At 37.3% G+C, this 15,335-nt stretch overlaps 1 protein-coding gene across 9 annotated transcripts in view; it reads left to right on the top strand.

Annotated features, from left to right (window-relative positions):
- VPS8 (VPS8 subunit of CORVET complex) overlaps positions 1-15,335 on the top strand; it is a 254,914-nt gene that overhangs the window by 138,978 nt on the left and 100,601 nt on the right. For all 9 annotated transcript variants that reach the window (XR_006299413.1, XR_006299414.1, XM_043594694.1 and 6 more), the window contains 2 exons: positions 2,333-2,422; positions 5,881-5,927. Coding sequence is in view for 7 of the 9 variants with exons in the window: in XM_043594694.1 (XP_043450629.1) it covers positions 2,333-2,422; positions 5,881-5,927 (137 nt within the window). In the remaining 2 variants the exon portion in view is untranslated. The remainder of the gene's footprint in view (positions 1-2,332; positions 2,423-5,880; positions 5,928-15,335) is intronic.

The raw sequence follows: 15,335 nt of genomic DNA, 5'->3' as shown, positions 1-15,335 counted from the left end.
TTTTTATTTACTCTTGTTTCTTGGTCGACCCATTCATTGTTTAGTAACATGTTATTTAACTCCATGTATTTGTGGTCTTTCCACACTCTTTCTTTTGGTCGATTTCTAGTTGCATAACATCGTGGTTGGAAAAGATGCATTTCAATCTTTTTGAATTTGTTTAGACTTGTGGCCTAACATATGATCTACTCTGGAGAATGTTTCATGTGCCATTTGAAAAAAATGTGTATTCTGCTGTTATAGGATACAACGTTCTGAATATATCTGTTAAATCTATCTGGTTCAACGTGTCATTCAAAACCACTATTTCCTTGTTGATTTTCTGTTTAGACCATCTTGTCCACTAATGTAAGTGGGGTGTGAAATTTCCCTATTATTGTGTTACTATCAGTTACTTTCTGTTTGTTACTAACTGCTTTATGTATTGGGTGCTTTCATGTTGCTTGCATAAATATTTACAATTGTATCTTATCGGATTGTTCCCTTTATAATTATATAGTGTCTTCTTTTTTTTATTTTTATTTTTTGGTTTCTTTTTACACTCTTTGTTTAAAGTCTAGTTTGTCCAAAATAAATTAAAGAAAGCTACCTCAGCTTTCTTTTTACTTTTATTTGCATAATAAATTCCTTTCTATCCCTTCACTTTCAATCTGCATGTGTCTTTAGGTCTGAAATGAATCTCTTATAGGCAGCATTTAAATGGATCTTGTTTTTTATCCATTCTGTCACCCTGTGTCTTTTGATTGGAGCATCCAACCCATTGCATTCACAGTAATTATTGATAGGTATTTACATACTGTTGTTTGTTATGCATCTTATGGTTGTTTTTGTAGTTTTTCTCTGTTCCTTTGTTCTAATGCTTTTTTCTTTCATGGTTTGTCGACTCTGTTTAGTGATATACTTGGATTCCTTGTACTTTATTTTTTGCATACCTATTACTGGTTTTCGATTTGTGGTTACCTTAGGCTCATATGTAACATCTTATGCACATAGCAGTCTATGTTAGGTTGATGGTCACTTAAGTTTGAGCCCATTCTTTAGTCCCTTCCCTCCCAGGTTGTAAGTATATTGTGTCAGACTCTGTATCCTTTTATTTATTTTATGGAAGTCTTCTCTTTCTGGTATGCTAACAGTTTTTTCATGAAGGAATTTTTCACCTTTTCTTTCTTATTCTATATTTATGGTAAATCTTACTGATATTAAATCAGACTTGAGTTCTGTGGATAAATGCAACTTGATCCTGATCTTATCCTTTTAAATATTATTGGATTTTGTTTTGTTTTAGGATGCTTATATCAATGTTCATGATTAAGACTGATCTGTAGTTCTCCTTTCTTATATTGTCCTATTGGGTTTAGGTATCAAAAATTTTGCTAGTGTTATAAAATGTGCTGAAGTTGTTGTTTTTCCTGTTCTCTGTAAGAGGCTAATTAATGTTGGAAATTGTCTCTTCCTTAAATAGTTGCTCGAACTCACCAGGGAAGCTGTTTGGGCCTGGAGTTTTCCATATGGAAAAATTTTGAGTATTCATTCAGTTTCTTTAGTAGCTAAAAATCAATGTAGGTTTTTTCTCATTGCTAACTGTTAATTGACTGTTACACAATAACTTGTCTAATTTTTATTTGACAATTTACCATGTTGATCTCTAGTCGGTGTTTGCATTTTATCAACATGAACATGCAATTGGAATGGTAGATGAGTAGGTTACAGAAAACAAGTTAGAAGAGAGTTTCAGGAACATAAGTAGCCAGTAATGTCTAGGAAGGTTCAAGGAGGGGGCAGATTGGAAGTCTTTAATTTGACAGAAATGGATCTTATTAACAGCAGTTAATAAACAGCGGTCAACCTCTTAGTCTCATTTAAGACTTGTGAGCTTACATTGTTTTAAGATACTCCTTGTTTCAAAATCCACTGGCATCAGAAGTAAAGTTTTCAAATTCGTAGCTAGAAAATTTGCAACTATACTCTTTTTTCCTTGTTTCAAGTTATTACTTTAAGCTCCAGGGTGAAATTCACCGGCAGGAAATTTAGGAAAGCTTTTGTTCCTTCTGTTCATCCTGTAGATATCAAGGCTTACATCCAGAGTTTTAGTGCTTTCATTTACTAAACATTCTGAATTACGTTTTATATCAAAATGTAATTTTTTACATGGCATATTTCTAATTTTGTTTATTTGCAATGTGCCTTTAAATTGAGACCTTATAGTGAGGTCTTCTGAAGTGCAGTGTAGAAGCTCTTGAAAATGCTGAAGTACGTAATCATGCTTCACATCTATGGAAATTCTATTTAAACTTAACATTAAAGATCATTTTCTGTTTCTCTTTCACTTTAGGAACTTGTATCCCTGAAGCCCTGTAAAGCTGCAGAGCTGGTTGCTACTCACTTTTCTGAACAGATTGAAATAGTCATTAAAAAACTTCAGGTAAATATTGCAAAAATATATGGGGAAGAAACATGTAGTAGAAAGACAATTATTGAATATCCACCTATGAGCTTTTGATTGTGGTAATTTCTTCAATAGATAGTTGCCATTTAAGCAGTTTCTGCACTGTGTATGTGTATATTTGGGAGCAGTTGTGTGATAATCTCTACATCTGTGTGATAATCTCTACATCTAGAAACAAGGGAGTTCATCTTTCTGCATATTAAATAGTAACATCACAGAAACAGAACTGTACCCTATACTTATTTTAGAATTTGTAATCCACAGAAGATCCCCCCCCCTTTTTTTTTGGCTATAGGAACTATAGCTGTATTCTCTTTGAGGCTGATGTTATTTATTATTCATTCAGATGTGTAATTCTCAAAGTGGGTTAATGCTGACTATTTAGAATTTTTCTTGGAAAATCTTAACTACAGTACAGTTATATTAATGTCGAATATTGAGATGCTCAGTTTGAAATACTATTTAGTGGACTTACTATTCCACTTGTCACTATCATTGCAGTGCTAGTAGTGAGTTTTGTTCATTGTCATTATGGCCTCAAGTGATAGAGGTAGACAGTAGGGCAATGACAGCAACATAAAGCATGACCCAGAGTCCCCAAGTGGCAGTGATTGTAGGAGGGGATAACTATACAAGATGAAAACCAAAGCAGTGAGGTGGGGGCAGCTGGCATGAGAGACAAAGATGGGATTTATTAACTTAAACACTTATGGCCCCACGATGTACCACAGTATGGTAGGCCTTGGGTGACAAATAAAAATGCAGTCTTTTAATTTTTCTTGTGGAGGAAAGAAGCACTTATATAGCCAAAATGCAAGGTTATAAGTGCTACACCAGACACAGGGGCAAAATACTGTAGGAACATGAGGAGTAAGAGGAGACCACCAACTGTGAGGTCAGACAAGAGCTCCCAGAAATGCCTGGGCTGGGTCTTGAGTGATTGGCATCAGTTTTCTAGGCAGAGAATTGAGAAGCACTTTCTAGATAGAAGGTCCTGAGTATGTTAAGACTTGAAGGCACAAGGCAATATGTATATCCAGATAACGGCCAGGTCTTTGTGAAGTATGACATGCTGGAGATGATGCCTGGAGGAGCATTAGGTTAAGCCAGAAAAGGTCTGTTGGAGGGAGGAGTTAAAAGTATTGAGGCCAGAAAATAGAGTTTGGGCTCTGATACTGAACAATTTTATGTGTAGTGCTAAGAAATGATACTGTGTCTTCTGTGTCCTAGAGAATTACTCAAGTTTTTCAGCAAAAGAAGGCCATCACTAGATTGATTTTACAGAAAGTTAACTTTGTAGTGTATGGAACAGACTAGCAAAGAGAGGATGGAGGACAGAGACCATGTAGACCAGTTAGAAGGTGAAAGTTCCAGGCAAAAGATGGTGAGGAGGGGTACTAAGTCAGTGACAGTGGTGTGGGTGGGTTCAGGATGTGTTTGTGAAGTAAAACATGTGGGACTTAGAAATGAATTGAAAGGGATGGGAGAGTTTAAAGGTGACTCCCAGACATCAGGCTTGGCTGCCCAGCATGATTAGGTTCATTAACTCAAGATAAAGACACGTCCATGAATTCAATAAATATTATGTACCTGCTGTGGACCAAAAACACTGTTAAGTGCTGAGGAAAAAACATAAACATGTATTCCTGTGCTGAAGGAAGAAGAGAAGCCAAAAGACAGTTGCAGAATAGTTGGACTTGAATGATGTAGAGCATTGCCCAAGATACTGAGGAAGTACATAGAGAGTCATCCTGTCCATTCTAGTGGTGGGGACAGGAGGACACTTCTGATAAAACTCTTCTCAAATCACAGAGCCACCCCCCCCCTTTAAAAGTCAGCAGTTTCTAATGTATTTCCTGACCTTTAGTGTTGTTACTGTCATTTAAAATGTAAGGTTATCCAGTGCCGGATTTTCTATTTCTCTTAGTCTCTAACGATACTTAGAGGCAGAGAGACCAAGTAAATAAATATAATGTCACTCATCAGGCAAACCTATAAAAGCTGAAGGGTCATAGATTTTAAAAAGGGTGGCTATTTGATTGTGGACTGTTTGTGGAGTGTTCACACATTTCTTTTAAAGAAATGAGGTATTTTATTGCAGTGCTTTACTGAATATGAGAGAATCCTACACAAATTTTATAAAGCACCTTTACTTTTGGTGGCAAGAGATAATGCTTCTGACCACTCGTTTTCAGAATTCTTGAGATGAAAAAAAAAAAAGCCAGAATATTAGGTTATAACCAGAAGGAAAGTCATATAAAATGAAACAAAATTATAGACTAGGGAAGAGATAGAAAATCAAAGACTGATAAATGTATTTAAAATCTCATACTCTAAATTACATTGATCCTTTCTAGTTTGGAGACTCCCCTGCTTTATATACATGAAGTTTGAATGTATCAAAAAGAAAAACTAAGCTATAATAATTTTGCTTAGCTTTCCTAAGAACTTAAAACATTATTTATATTAATTCATTTATTTTATTTTATTTTATTTTATTATTATCTTTTAGAGAGAGAGAGAGCATGTGAGCAAGGAAGAGGGGAAGAGGGAGAGGAAGAGAGAATCTCAAGCAGGCTCTATGCTCAGTACAGAGCCCAACGAGGGGCTCGATCCCATGATCCTGGGATCATGGCCACTTGATCTCACGACCATGGGATCATGACCTGAGCCGAAATCAAGAGTCAGATGCTCAAATGAATGAGCCACTCAGGTGCCTCCATAGTGTATTTTAAGGTGTATCTCATTTAATTCTCTACACCTTGTGCAGAGGAAAGAAAAGATACTGTCGTTCTCTTTTTTCACATATGTAAACTGAATTGCCAAGAGAGTCAGTGACTTACACAAAGTCACACAGCTAATAAGTGGAAGAAACAGCACCCAGATTTTATGGCATATTAATTGCTAAAATGTTGCAGTGTGCCATCTCTTCTGTAGTTGATTACATTGGGGAGTTGGATTTTTTTTTGGTGGTGGTTGTTATTTGGGACTCAAACTCCTACCCTACTTAGATTAATTGCCTTGCAATAGGCCATTATCACAAGGAGGCCCAGGTGAAGCAATCTGAACCCGTCCGTGTAGCTAGAGCCCACTATCTGCAGAGTAGTTCAGAGCATCTGCCGGTCCCAGGGTCCTTGTGCTGAAAACTGCGAGGGGATATATGCCTTAATAGAAGGCATTTTTTTTTTTTTTTTTGCAATAACAAGGCATTTGTGTTTCTTCTGCACTCAAAATGGAATGTGTGACAATGATTTGAATTACTGAGAGGAAATGACCTCCAAATGAGTCCTTAGAATTTCTTAGATCTGTACAGAAGACTTAATGGAATTGTGTGCACTTTAGAGATTTTTTAGAGTCATTCTTTACCATGGCATAGTTTGAAAATATGTTCTTTAATATTTAATTGTATTTTTAATTGTTTTTTTTTCATTCAGAACCAGGTTTTGCTTTTCAAGTTTTTGAGGAGTCTTCTTGACCCAAGGTATGTTCATAAATTTGTTTTTTTTTTTTTTATGTAGATGAAAAATCAAAAGAAATAAATTGAGGTGAAGAAACTGGCCCATGGCATCCAAATAGTATAATTAGCTTTTGATTCTTAGTGTTAGTTTTTGATTAACAGTTTCATAGATTATACAAAATATATGATGAATATCGATTATATCTTGAGGGAATACTTTTTTCTGTTCAAACATGAGCATACATGGTGAGTTGTTATCAGTGTAAAAAAAAATCATGAAAACATGTTTCAGGAGGAATCTGATGACCATCTAGCTTCCCCTTTCTATTCCTGACTTCACTTCTTCCTGTTCTTTATTCCATACTGCTGTGGATTGATAGTTTTACTTTGAAAGTAAACACCTAGTTCCCAGCTCACCTCTGAATTTATTACCTCTTAAATACTTATTTCAAGTGTTAGTTTTTAATAACTTCATGTGGTGGTATGAGAAGCAAAGTTTAATTTTTTTTTTAAGTGCTGCTGTGGTACTCATCAAATAAAAACTAACCCAGGGAGATGATGAGATTAGTAATGGATTTGTAAGCAAAGCAGCTTTATGTGTGAGATCTTAACATTTTGCTGTGACTAAGCGGAGTGCATTGGGAGTTGAGTGGAATAATATTTAACATCCTCTAAGACAGTCACTCTGTCTTAAATGGAAGTATGTGTCAGAATCACCTAAGAAACTTGTAAAAATACAGACATCTGGGCCCAAACTCACAGAATCATTGTGGGTGGGGCTATTTTTGATGTACACCCAGAGTTAAGCCTCAGTGGCATAAGTATAATATTCCAGTATGACATAGTTTTCACACGAGACATACAAACTTTTATGTTGCATTAGAACGTACACTAGTCATTGAAAACAGACATTTGCTTTAGTCTTCATGTCAGTTTGGGTTATTCCAGTATTCTGTGCTATCTTTACATACCCAAAATGCCAGTAGTTTTGTTGATTGTGTACTAATTTTTGAAATCTCAGTCATTTAAATCTAGAGCACGCTATGCTGCATTTAAATTCAGTCATCCAAATGTGCATATGCACGTTTAGAAAATCAGTCTGACTGTGTACCCCAGCACCCCTGTTCAAGACATTTTCAAATTATCTACGTTTTGGTGGTGGTGGTGGTGTTTTTTAATTTAAATTCAAGTTAGTTAACATACAGCGTGGTATTGGTTTCAGCAGTAGAACCCAGTGATTCATCACTTCCATATAGCACCCAGCGTTCATCCCAACAATGCCCTCCTTAATGCTCATCACCCATCTAGCCCATCCCCCCACTCACCTCCCCTCCAGCAACCCTCAGTTTGTTCTCTGTATTTAAGAGTCTCCTGGGTGCCTGGGTGGCTCAGTTGGTTAAGTGTCCAACTTCGGCTCAGGTCATGATCTTGCAGTGTGAGTTCGAGCCCCGCATCAGGCTCTGTGCTCACAGCTCAGAGCCTGGAGCCTGCTTCAGATGATGTCTCCCTCTCTCTCTGCCCCTCCCCCGCTCATGCTCTGTCTCTCTGTCAAAAATAAATAAACATTAAAAAAATTAAAAAAAAAATAAGAGTCTCTTATGGTTTGCCCCCCTCCTTATTTTTATCTTACTTTTCCTTCCCTTCCCCTATGTTTATCTGTTGTTTCTTAAATTTCACATATGAGTGAAATCATATGGTATTTGTCTTTCTCTGACTGACTTCGCTTAGCAAAATACACTCTAGTTCCATCCATGTTGTTGCAAATGGTAAGATTTCATTCTTTTTGGTTGCCTAGTAATATTCCATTTTTCATATATACATCTTCTTTATCCATTCATCAGTCGATGGACGTCAAATTACTTATGTATTAATTTCCTGTTCTCAGAATATCACTGAGGCTAGATAGCTTTTTTTTGTTAATTTATATTAATCATTTGGCTGTCCCTCGGAGCCAGTATGGGCCCAAGTCTACTTCTAGAATTCACTGATGAAAACATCTTATATCAGAGTTGGGGGTTGGTGGAAAAAAGGATGGGAGGAGCTGGGAACAGAGATGTGAGAGAGAGGTGGGAGTTCTGGGCAGGCTGAGGAAGGAGGCATCCAGTCCCAGCCCTTTCTTTGGCGCCTGTGCATCCCTTTTCCCATGGCACAGTTCCTTCTATTCCTCTCTTGTGTCTGATCTGTTCTCCTAGCACCTGGAGCCTCTTCCCGTAGGACAATTTATTTGATCAAGTCCTTTTTCCCCCAACCATCCTACCTGAGGAGACTCAAGCTAGGAGGACAGAGGAAGTTCAGCTTTGAGCTTGGCCTTTTCTCACATGTAATAAAATATAGAAGATGATATTTACCAAATCTTACTATTTTTAAATAAAAAAATACCAGTATTAGGTAATATGAATATCAACATAGTCATTACTCTGAATGATTGTCCATCACATTTTAGCCTTTTTAAATAAATATGCTTGTTGACTAACCTGAAAAACAAAAGGCGGGGATTAGGGTCTTGTCACATTCTGGGAAACAAGGGAGTATGGAAAAGATACTTAGAGGAAAAAGAGCATCAAACATAAGTAGACTGGCCCTGACTGGCATTTTTCACTGGCCCACAATGGAGGCTGTTTTTGCCTTTGATTCTTCCCTTTTTGTTCTTAAGCAACAGACTTTTTTTTTAACAACCAGGTTCTCCTTCTATCACTCAGGAAGCTCTTTTAGCAGCATTCTGGCAAGTAAGGAAAATGAAAGAAAACAGTCATTTTCAGATGAAGACTGTACATGTGTGTGTCATGTCAGAATATTGCTTGTTTTTACTTTTGCCCCCCAAAACCTGAGTTAGTAGAATCCTCATCGATTGTGTGTGTGTATGTGTGTGTGTGTGTGTGTGTGTATAGAAATATATATATAGTTTATGCATATTTGATTTAACATTTTTGAGTATTTATTGAATTGTTCTGGAGGGGGTAGATTTTTATTTCGTCAGTAACATTTTTAAAGGGACAAATCATCTAGTTGAATTCTTAGGTATATTTCTCTTCATAAATTGTCTTTATTCAATTTCTTTATGTTATCTTTACTATGTAAATAATGTCCTCAGTAGAATTAATTGACCTATAAAGATATTGGTGGCATCTGTACATAGAAGGATTAGATAATTTTTGGTGGGGGAATTAATCCTACTGAAACAAATTACTTGCCTGAATTGAGGCCAACAGCTTGGGAGAGAAAGGATTTGCATTCTCTTCCAATTCCCTTCTTTGGGACAGCTGCTACATAAAGCCCACCCCACCCCCACTCACTGTGTGCACTCCTGCTTGCCGAGAATTCTCATGGGAGTTCTCCTGATATATTTACATCCAGATGTAGGCCTTTTGTGCAGTGGGAATGCTTGAAGGATAATACAAAGGACACTGATGGTTTTTGTGGGGCTATGAGCTTACATAAGGAGTAAAGAAAATGTGCAAGTATATTTATATTCACAATATTTTCCTCAGTACGCTTCTCTTGGTAATGTCAATTTAGCCTTTGTTAACCATCTCCTGGAGACCTCTGAAATATATGGTATGACTTTCTTGTAGGAAATAAAAAAAACACATAAAAGTCACATTGTATTTCTAATATTTAATCAAAGTAAAGTAAAAATTGAGCATTGCTGAGAAAATGAGTAGCTTTACCAAGGAGCAAAACATAGATTATGGAAATGGTTATACATTGGATTAAAGTTGAACCTGTCAGTGTTTCTATGGATAATTTTGAGGGGACATTTTAAGATGTTGACTCTCTTGGCACCTGGGTAGCTCAGTTGGCTAAGTGTTCGACTTCAGCTCAGGTCATGATCTCACGGTTCCTAAGTTCGATCCCTGTGTCGGGCTCTGTGCTGACAGCTCAGAGCCTGGAGCCTGCTTCAGATTCGGTAGTTCTCTCCCTCCCTGTCTCCCTCCCTCCCCCGCCTCTCTCCCTCCATCTCCCCCCCTTTCTCTACCCCTCCCCCGCTTACGCTCTGTCCCTCTCTCAAAAATAAACATTAAAAAAAAAAAGATGTTGACCCTCAGTGTTGAAATAGCATATTTCAAAATTAGAATAAAAAATTAGAACATTATGTTCATGAACTTTGATGTAGGAAAATTCATTTCTATTTCATTGAGTGCCTATCAGCTTGGCTGGGCGTACCACCAGATATCATATTGTTAGGGTGAGTTTTTCTCTACCCTTCAAAGGTTCTTCTGGCTGGATTAAGAATCAAATTGAGATGAGACAGATGAACACGAGAAAGTCAGGTTTAATTTCATATGTATAGAACCCCTACATACATGAGAGGTTCAAAGACAGAAAGGTAAAGTGAGATCTGTATGCCATCCTGAACTAAGGAGTGGGATAGGGGCCTGGGGCTTCAGCAGGGAGGAGGGCACTTCACAGGGCAAGAAGAAGAGCAGATGTTGGGTATTTAGGTATTTGCCCTGCCATACAGATGGATCACTTCAGAGAAAATTGATCTCTGATAATAACTCTTATTCTGGGAAAAGCTCCAAATTTAGATTCTTTTAGATAGTTTATGATGTGGACAATAAAGGCAAAAGAAAAAAATCAAATTTCCTTACAACTTACAGCCCATTGACCAGTCCTTGAGACGTGCCTCAGTGTTCATATTTTGCTGAGGGCAAAAGACAACCTTATCTTAATATTAACCCAACCTCCAGGATCCTGTAAGTCACCTTTAACAGGTAAAAATTCCTTTGGAAACTTCCTTTATCTCTACCTGTCCCTCCTTCCCCCCCCCCCCACCCCGCCCCAGAGAGATGCCAGCAATCATCCTCCAAGCATATAGCCCACTGAGATACATTCTAAGGATCTCATGACTAGGGTTTTACTAGACACTGGTAAATGACCTTTCCTAACAACAGCTAGCCCCTCAAGGTCCTGGAAGCCTTGCTTCCAAGTTCCTTGGAGATTTATGCTATCTCTGACTCCCTCCCAATTTGAAAGTATGTAATCAGCCATCCCTCACAACCCACTGCAGCTCTTTCTACCCATAGGTCCTGTCCCATGCTTTAATAAAACCCTCCTTTTTGCACTGAAGACACCTCAAGAATTCTTTCTTGACCGTTTGCTCCAAACCCCAACATTTTCACATCAGTTAATGGAGGGGCAAAGGTTTCTCTTGAACTCACAGGGTCTTGATTGCCGTCAGCTCAGAACAGTCCATATGCCAAAGTGGCACATTTTGAGGAGACTTGTTTCGAACCCTTTAGTGTCTTTGGTTAGTACTTTGCCAGAAGCTCAGATTAAACCTTTTAAATCCTAACATATCATTTCCTAATGTCCAAATCTTTTCAGCTAGCTAGCTAGCTAGCTAGCTAGATATAGAGGGAGGTAAGGAGGAAAGAAAGGAGAAAGAAACAGAAAGAGAGAGAGAAGGAAGGAAGGAAGGAAGGAAGGAAGGAAGGAAGGAAGGAAGGAAAAGAAAATAGCCTGCCTGCATTTATTTCTTTATTCCTATAATCAGTACTTCTTTGTAACGAAATTGCTGTCTGCTAAGTACTGTGCTAGAGGTTGAAATGGCTCAAAATTATACTCACATGTTCTCAATCCAGACCTGTTTCTTTTTTATTTTCTCTCCTAGCAAATGGCATTCTCCACCCATTTATTTCACTTAACAATTGACTGAGTAACTACAGCATGCTAAGCACACTGACAGGCATGGAAAGTAAAATAGTGAATAAGATGCCCTGCCTTGACAGAATTTACATTCTAATGGAGGAAATAGACAAGCAAGCAGGCAATTATGTTTAAGTGTCTTCAATAAAATTTTGAGAGTGATGATGGATTCTTCACTTTGCTTTACCTACTCCATTCTACCTTAGCCATACCACACAAAACCAGTCATGACATCAAACTCTTGGATAGCTCCGTACATATGGGAGTCCTCCTCTGTTCTGTTGCCCACTGCCCTGGTTCAGGCACACAGTGTCTCTCTCCTGATCCCTCCTGCTGGCCTCCTAACCACCCTTCAAAGCTCTCCTTCTCAGAATTCTTTCCATTCCCATTATCCAAGGCCAAATACAAACTCCTCATGGCCTTTCTGTCTGGCTTCATTTGCTTCCTTTCTCCCATTTCTCTTTGCCCCTTTATTCCTCCCCAGTTCTGACTTGTTTGATTAGAGGAGGCACTATGTGCTGTCATTCCTTCCTTTGCATATGTGTTTCTCCCTTAGTCCACTTTGTTTTCTTGAGAGCAATTTAATGTATGCACTTTATGTATGTGTGTGTATATATATATACACACACACGTGTATATATATACATATACATATATATATATATATATAAAATTATTAAGAGCTCTAAAAGTTATATATGTGCTTTGATCCAGTGTTTTCAATTTTGGAAAGTATTTTAAGGAAATACTGTGAAAAAAATGTGGCTGATATTAAATTAACTGTATTCGCATTTGCATAGTGAAAAAGCTATTTATAAAAGAGGATGGGGAGGTGACTAAGTAAATACTAAGGTATATGAGCAAAAGTGAATACCAAATTGGCAAACATGGCAATGTGAATGTAAAAATAATGCTAAACTGGAAAAATATGTTAACAAGAAATAGTTTGCATACATACTGTATGTGTATATGATTGATAAGAGGACATGTACAGATGTAGACAGATCTGTAGACTGGTAGCTTAATGTTCACTATATTCTTTGCCCCCACAGATTTGCTTATGTTAATAATAAATATGAGAGCAATTATAAGTAGTTTGGAAGGGTCTGCTCTTTGCTTTTAAATTTTTTGAAACAAAACTAAGATATAAGTGCCACATATTAAAGGTTTTTTTTTAATTGCTTCATGTGTATTTAAAGAAGTCTTTCCAAACACCTGTTTTTGTTTTCTATTTTCAGTGAAAAGGACACATTTTAAGGTTCTGCGTGATTTTTGTAATCCTACCCTTTCTTTTCTATTTATGTTGCTATTTTTTATTTGTTGCTTTCATTGCCTTGTTTTTTTGTTTCTTTTTTTTTTGTTTTTTGTGGGTTTTTTTTTTTTTGGTATTCTACTTTTCTGCCTTTGGTTTTAATTGAGCATTTTATATGATTCCATTTTGTCTCTTCTCTTAGTATATCGATTATACTTCTTTTTTTACTTCTTTTAGTGGTTGCCCTTCAGTTGGCAGTGCACATTTATAACTAATCCAAGTCCAGTAACAGATAACACTACAGTGCTTCATGCGTAGTATCAGTACCTTATGATAAAGGATTCCTAATTCCTCCCTCTTATCCCTTATAATATTTGCTGTCATTCACTTAACCATAAACCATAATCACTGAATACATTGTAACTATTATTCTTTTGGACAAATTGTCTTCTGTATATGTGCCGCAGAAGTGAGCACAGGACAAATTGTTTTCTGTTAGATCAGTTAAGAATAAGAAAAATAAAACATTTATTTTACCTTAATTTATTCCCTCTCTAATGCTCTTTATGTAGATGCAGATTTATGACCTATATCATTTTTCTTCCTTCTGAAGAACTAGCATTTCTTGAAAGGCAAGTCTACTGATGACATATTCTCACAATTTTTGTTTGTCTCAGAAAGTATTTCCCCTTCACTTTTGAGAGATAATTTTCCTGGATACACAATTGTAGGTTGGTGGGTTTTTTCTTCCAAGACTTTAAATATTTCATTCTGCTGTCTTTTGCTTGCATGGTTTATGGAGAGAAGTGTAGTGTAATTCTTAGCCTTGCTCCTCTGTAGGTAGTGTTTTCCTTCCCTCCGACTTCTTTTAAGATTTTCTCTTTGTCTTTGATTTTCTGCAGTTTGAATATAATATGCGTAGGTATAGATTTTTTGCTGTTTGTCCTCTTTGGTGTTCTCTGAGGTTCCTGAATCAGTAGTTTGATATCTGTCATTAATTTGGGGAAATTCTCAGTCATTATTGCTGTGCAAATATTTCTTTCCCACTTTCTCTTTCTTCTTATGGCGTTACCTTTTATATTTGTGCCACAGTCTTTGGATATTCTGTTCTGGGTCTTTCTGCCCTCAAGTCTCTTTTCTCTTTGTGCTTCAGTTTGGGAATTTCTATTGACATGTTATTGACACACCTTTAAACTCACTGATTCTTTCCTCAGCGGTATCCAGGCTGTTGATGAGGCCATCAAAGGCATTCTTAATTTTATTTCGTGTTTTTTTCATTTCTAGCATTTTCTTTTGATCCTTCCTTAGAGTTTCCATTTCTCTGCTTACTTTACCCATCTGTACTTACATGTTGTCACTTTTTCCAGTGAGAGCCCTCAGCATATTGATCATAAGTTTTAAGATCCCATGTAATAAATCCAACATCTCCGGCATATTTGAGTTTGGTTCTGATGCTTGCTAAATCTCTTCAAACTGTTGTTTTTTATGTTGTCTTGTAACTTTTTATTGAAAGCTGGAGATGATGTACTGCATAAAAGGAACTATGGCAAATAGGCCTTTGGTGTGAAGTTTTATGTTTATCTGGTTAAGCGTGAGGCTTTGCTTACTGTTTGCTGTAGCGGTAGTTGTCTGACCCTGAAAGTTACTTCGGTGTCCCATGTTTTTCTCTCCCTGGTTGTCTTTAGATTTCCCTAGAGACTTTTCATAAAGTCTGAGCTGTGTAGTTCTTTCAGTTCTTTTCCCCTGTTATTATATAGGCATGCCCTATTGATGTAGTGGTGAGGTGTGGTGGAGGAGAAGCATTCTTCAGTCCTGTGATTAGTGTTCACTCTTGGTGAGTTGTGTCTCTGGCAGTGACCCTCCCAAGTACTTCTCAGTAACCCCCTTGTACCCCTTTAAGTGAGACAGGAAGGCTAGAGAGGGCTGGATGTGGTTATTTCTCTTCCCTCAGCTTGGTTAGTCTCTGATAAAATAGTTTCCCTTGAGGGCAGTTGTATTACTTTGCAAGGCCTGCCTTCACAAAGTACCACAACTGTGTGGTTAAACAACAGAAATTTATTGTCTCAGTTGTGGAGACTGGAAGTCCAAGATAAGTGTTGGGAGGGTTGTGAGAAAGAGTTCCATGTTCCTCCTCTACTTTCTGGTGCTTTGCCGGCAATCTTTGTCATTCCTTAGCTTGTGAAAGCATCACCGTGATTTCAACCTTCATTTTCACATGCATTCTCCCTGTATGTACGTTTATGTCAAAATTTTCTCTTCTTTTAAGGACACTGGTTATGTTGGATTATGAGTCCACCTTACTCCAGTATAACCTCATCCTAACTAATTACATCTACAAAGTCCTGTTTCCAAATAAGGTCACATTTGAGATATCGGGAGTTGGGACTTCAACGTATGAATTTGCAGGGGACATAATTCAGTCCATAGCAGGCCTTGTTAAGAAGAACAAAATGCTCTGGATATATTTTTAAACGGCCACTTTTCTCCTCTCTGGTACTGGAAGCATGACTGGAGTTTTCTCTGGTCTTCAC

This window comes from Prionailurus bengalensis, chromosome C2 (genome assembly GCF_016509475.1).
Source record: "Prionailurus bengalensis isolate Pbe53 chromosome C2, Fcat_Pben_1.1_paternal_pri, whole genome shotgun sequence".
In the NCBI taxonomy this organism is placed as follows: domain Eukaryota; kingdom Metazoa; phylum Chordata; class Mammalia; order Carnivora; family Felidae; genus Prionailurus; species Prionailurus bengalensis.
The sequence above is the reverse complement of the archived record's forward strand: the minus strand, read 5'-3'. Positions and strand labels throughout refer to the sequence as shown.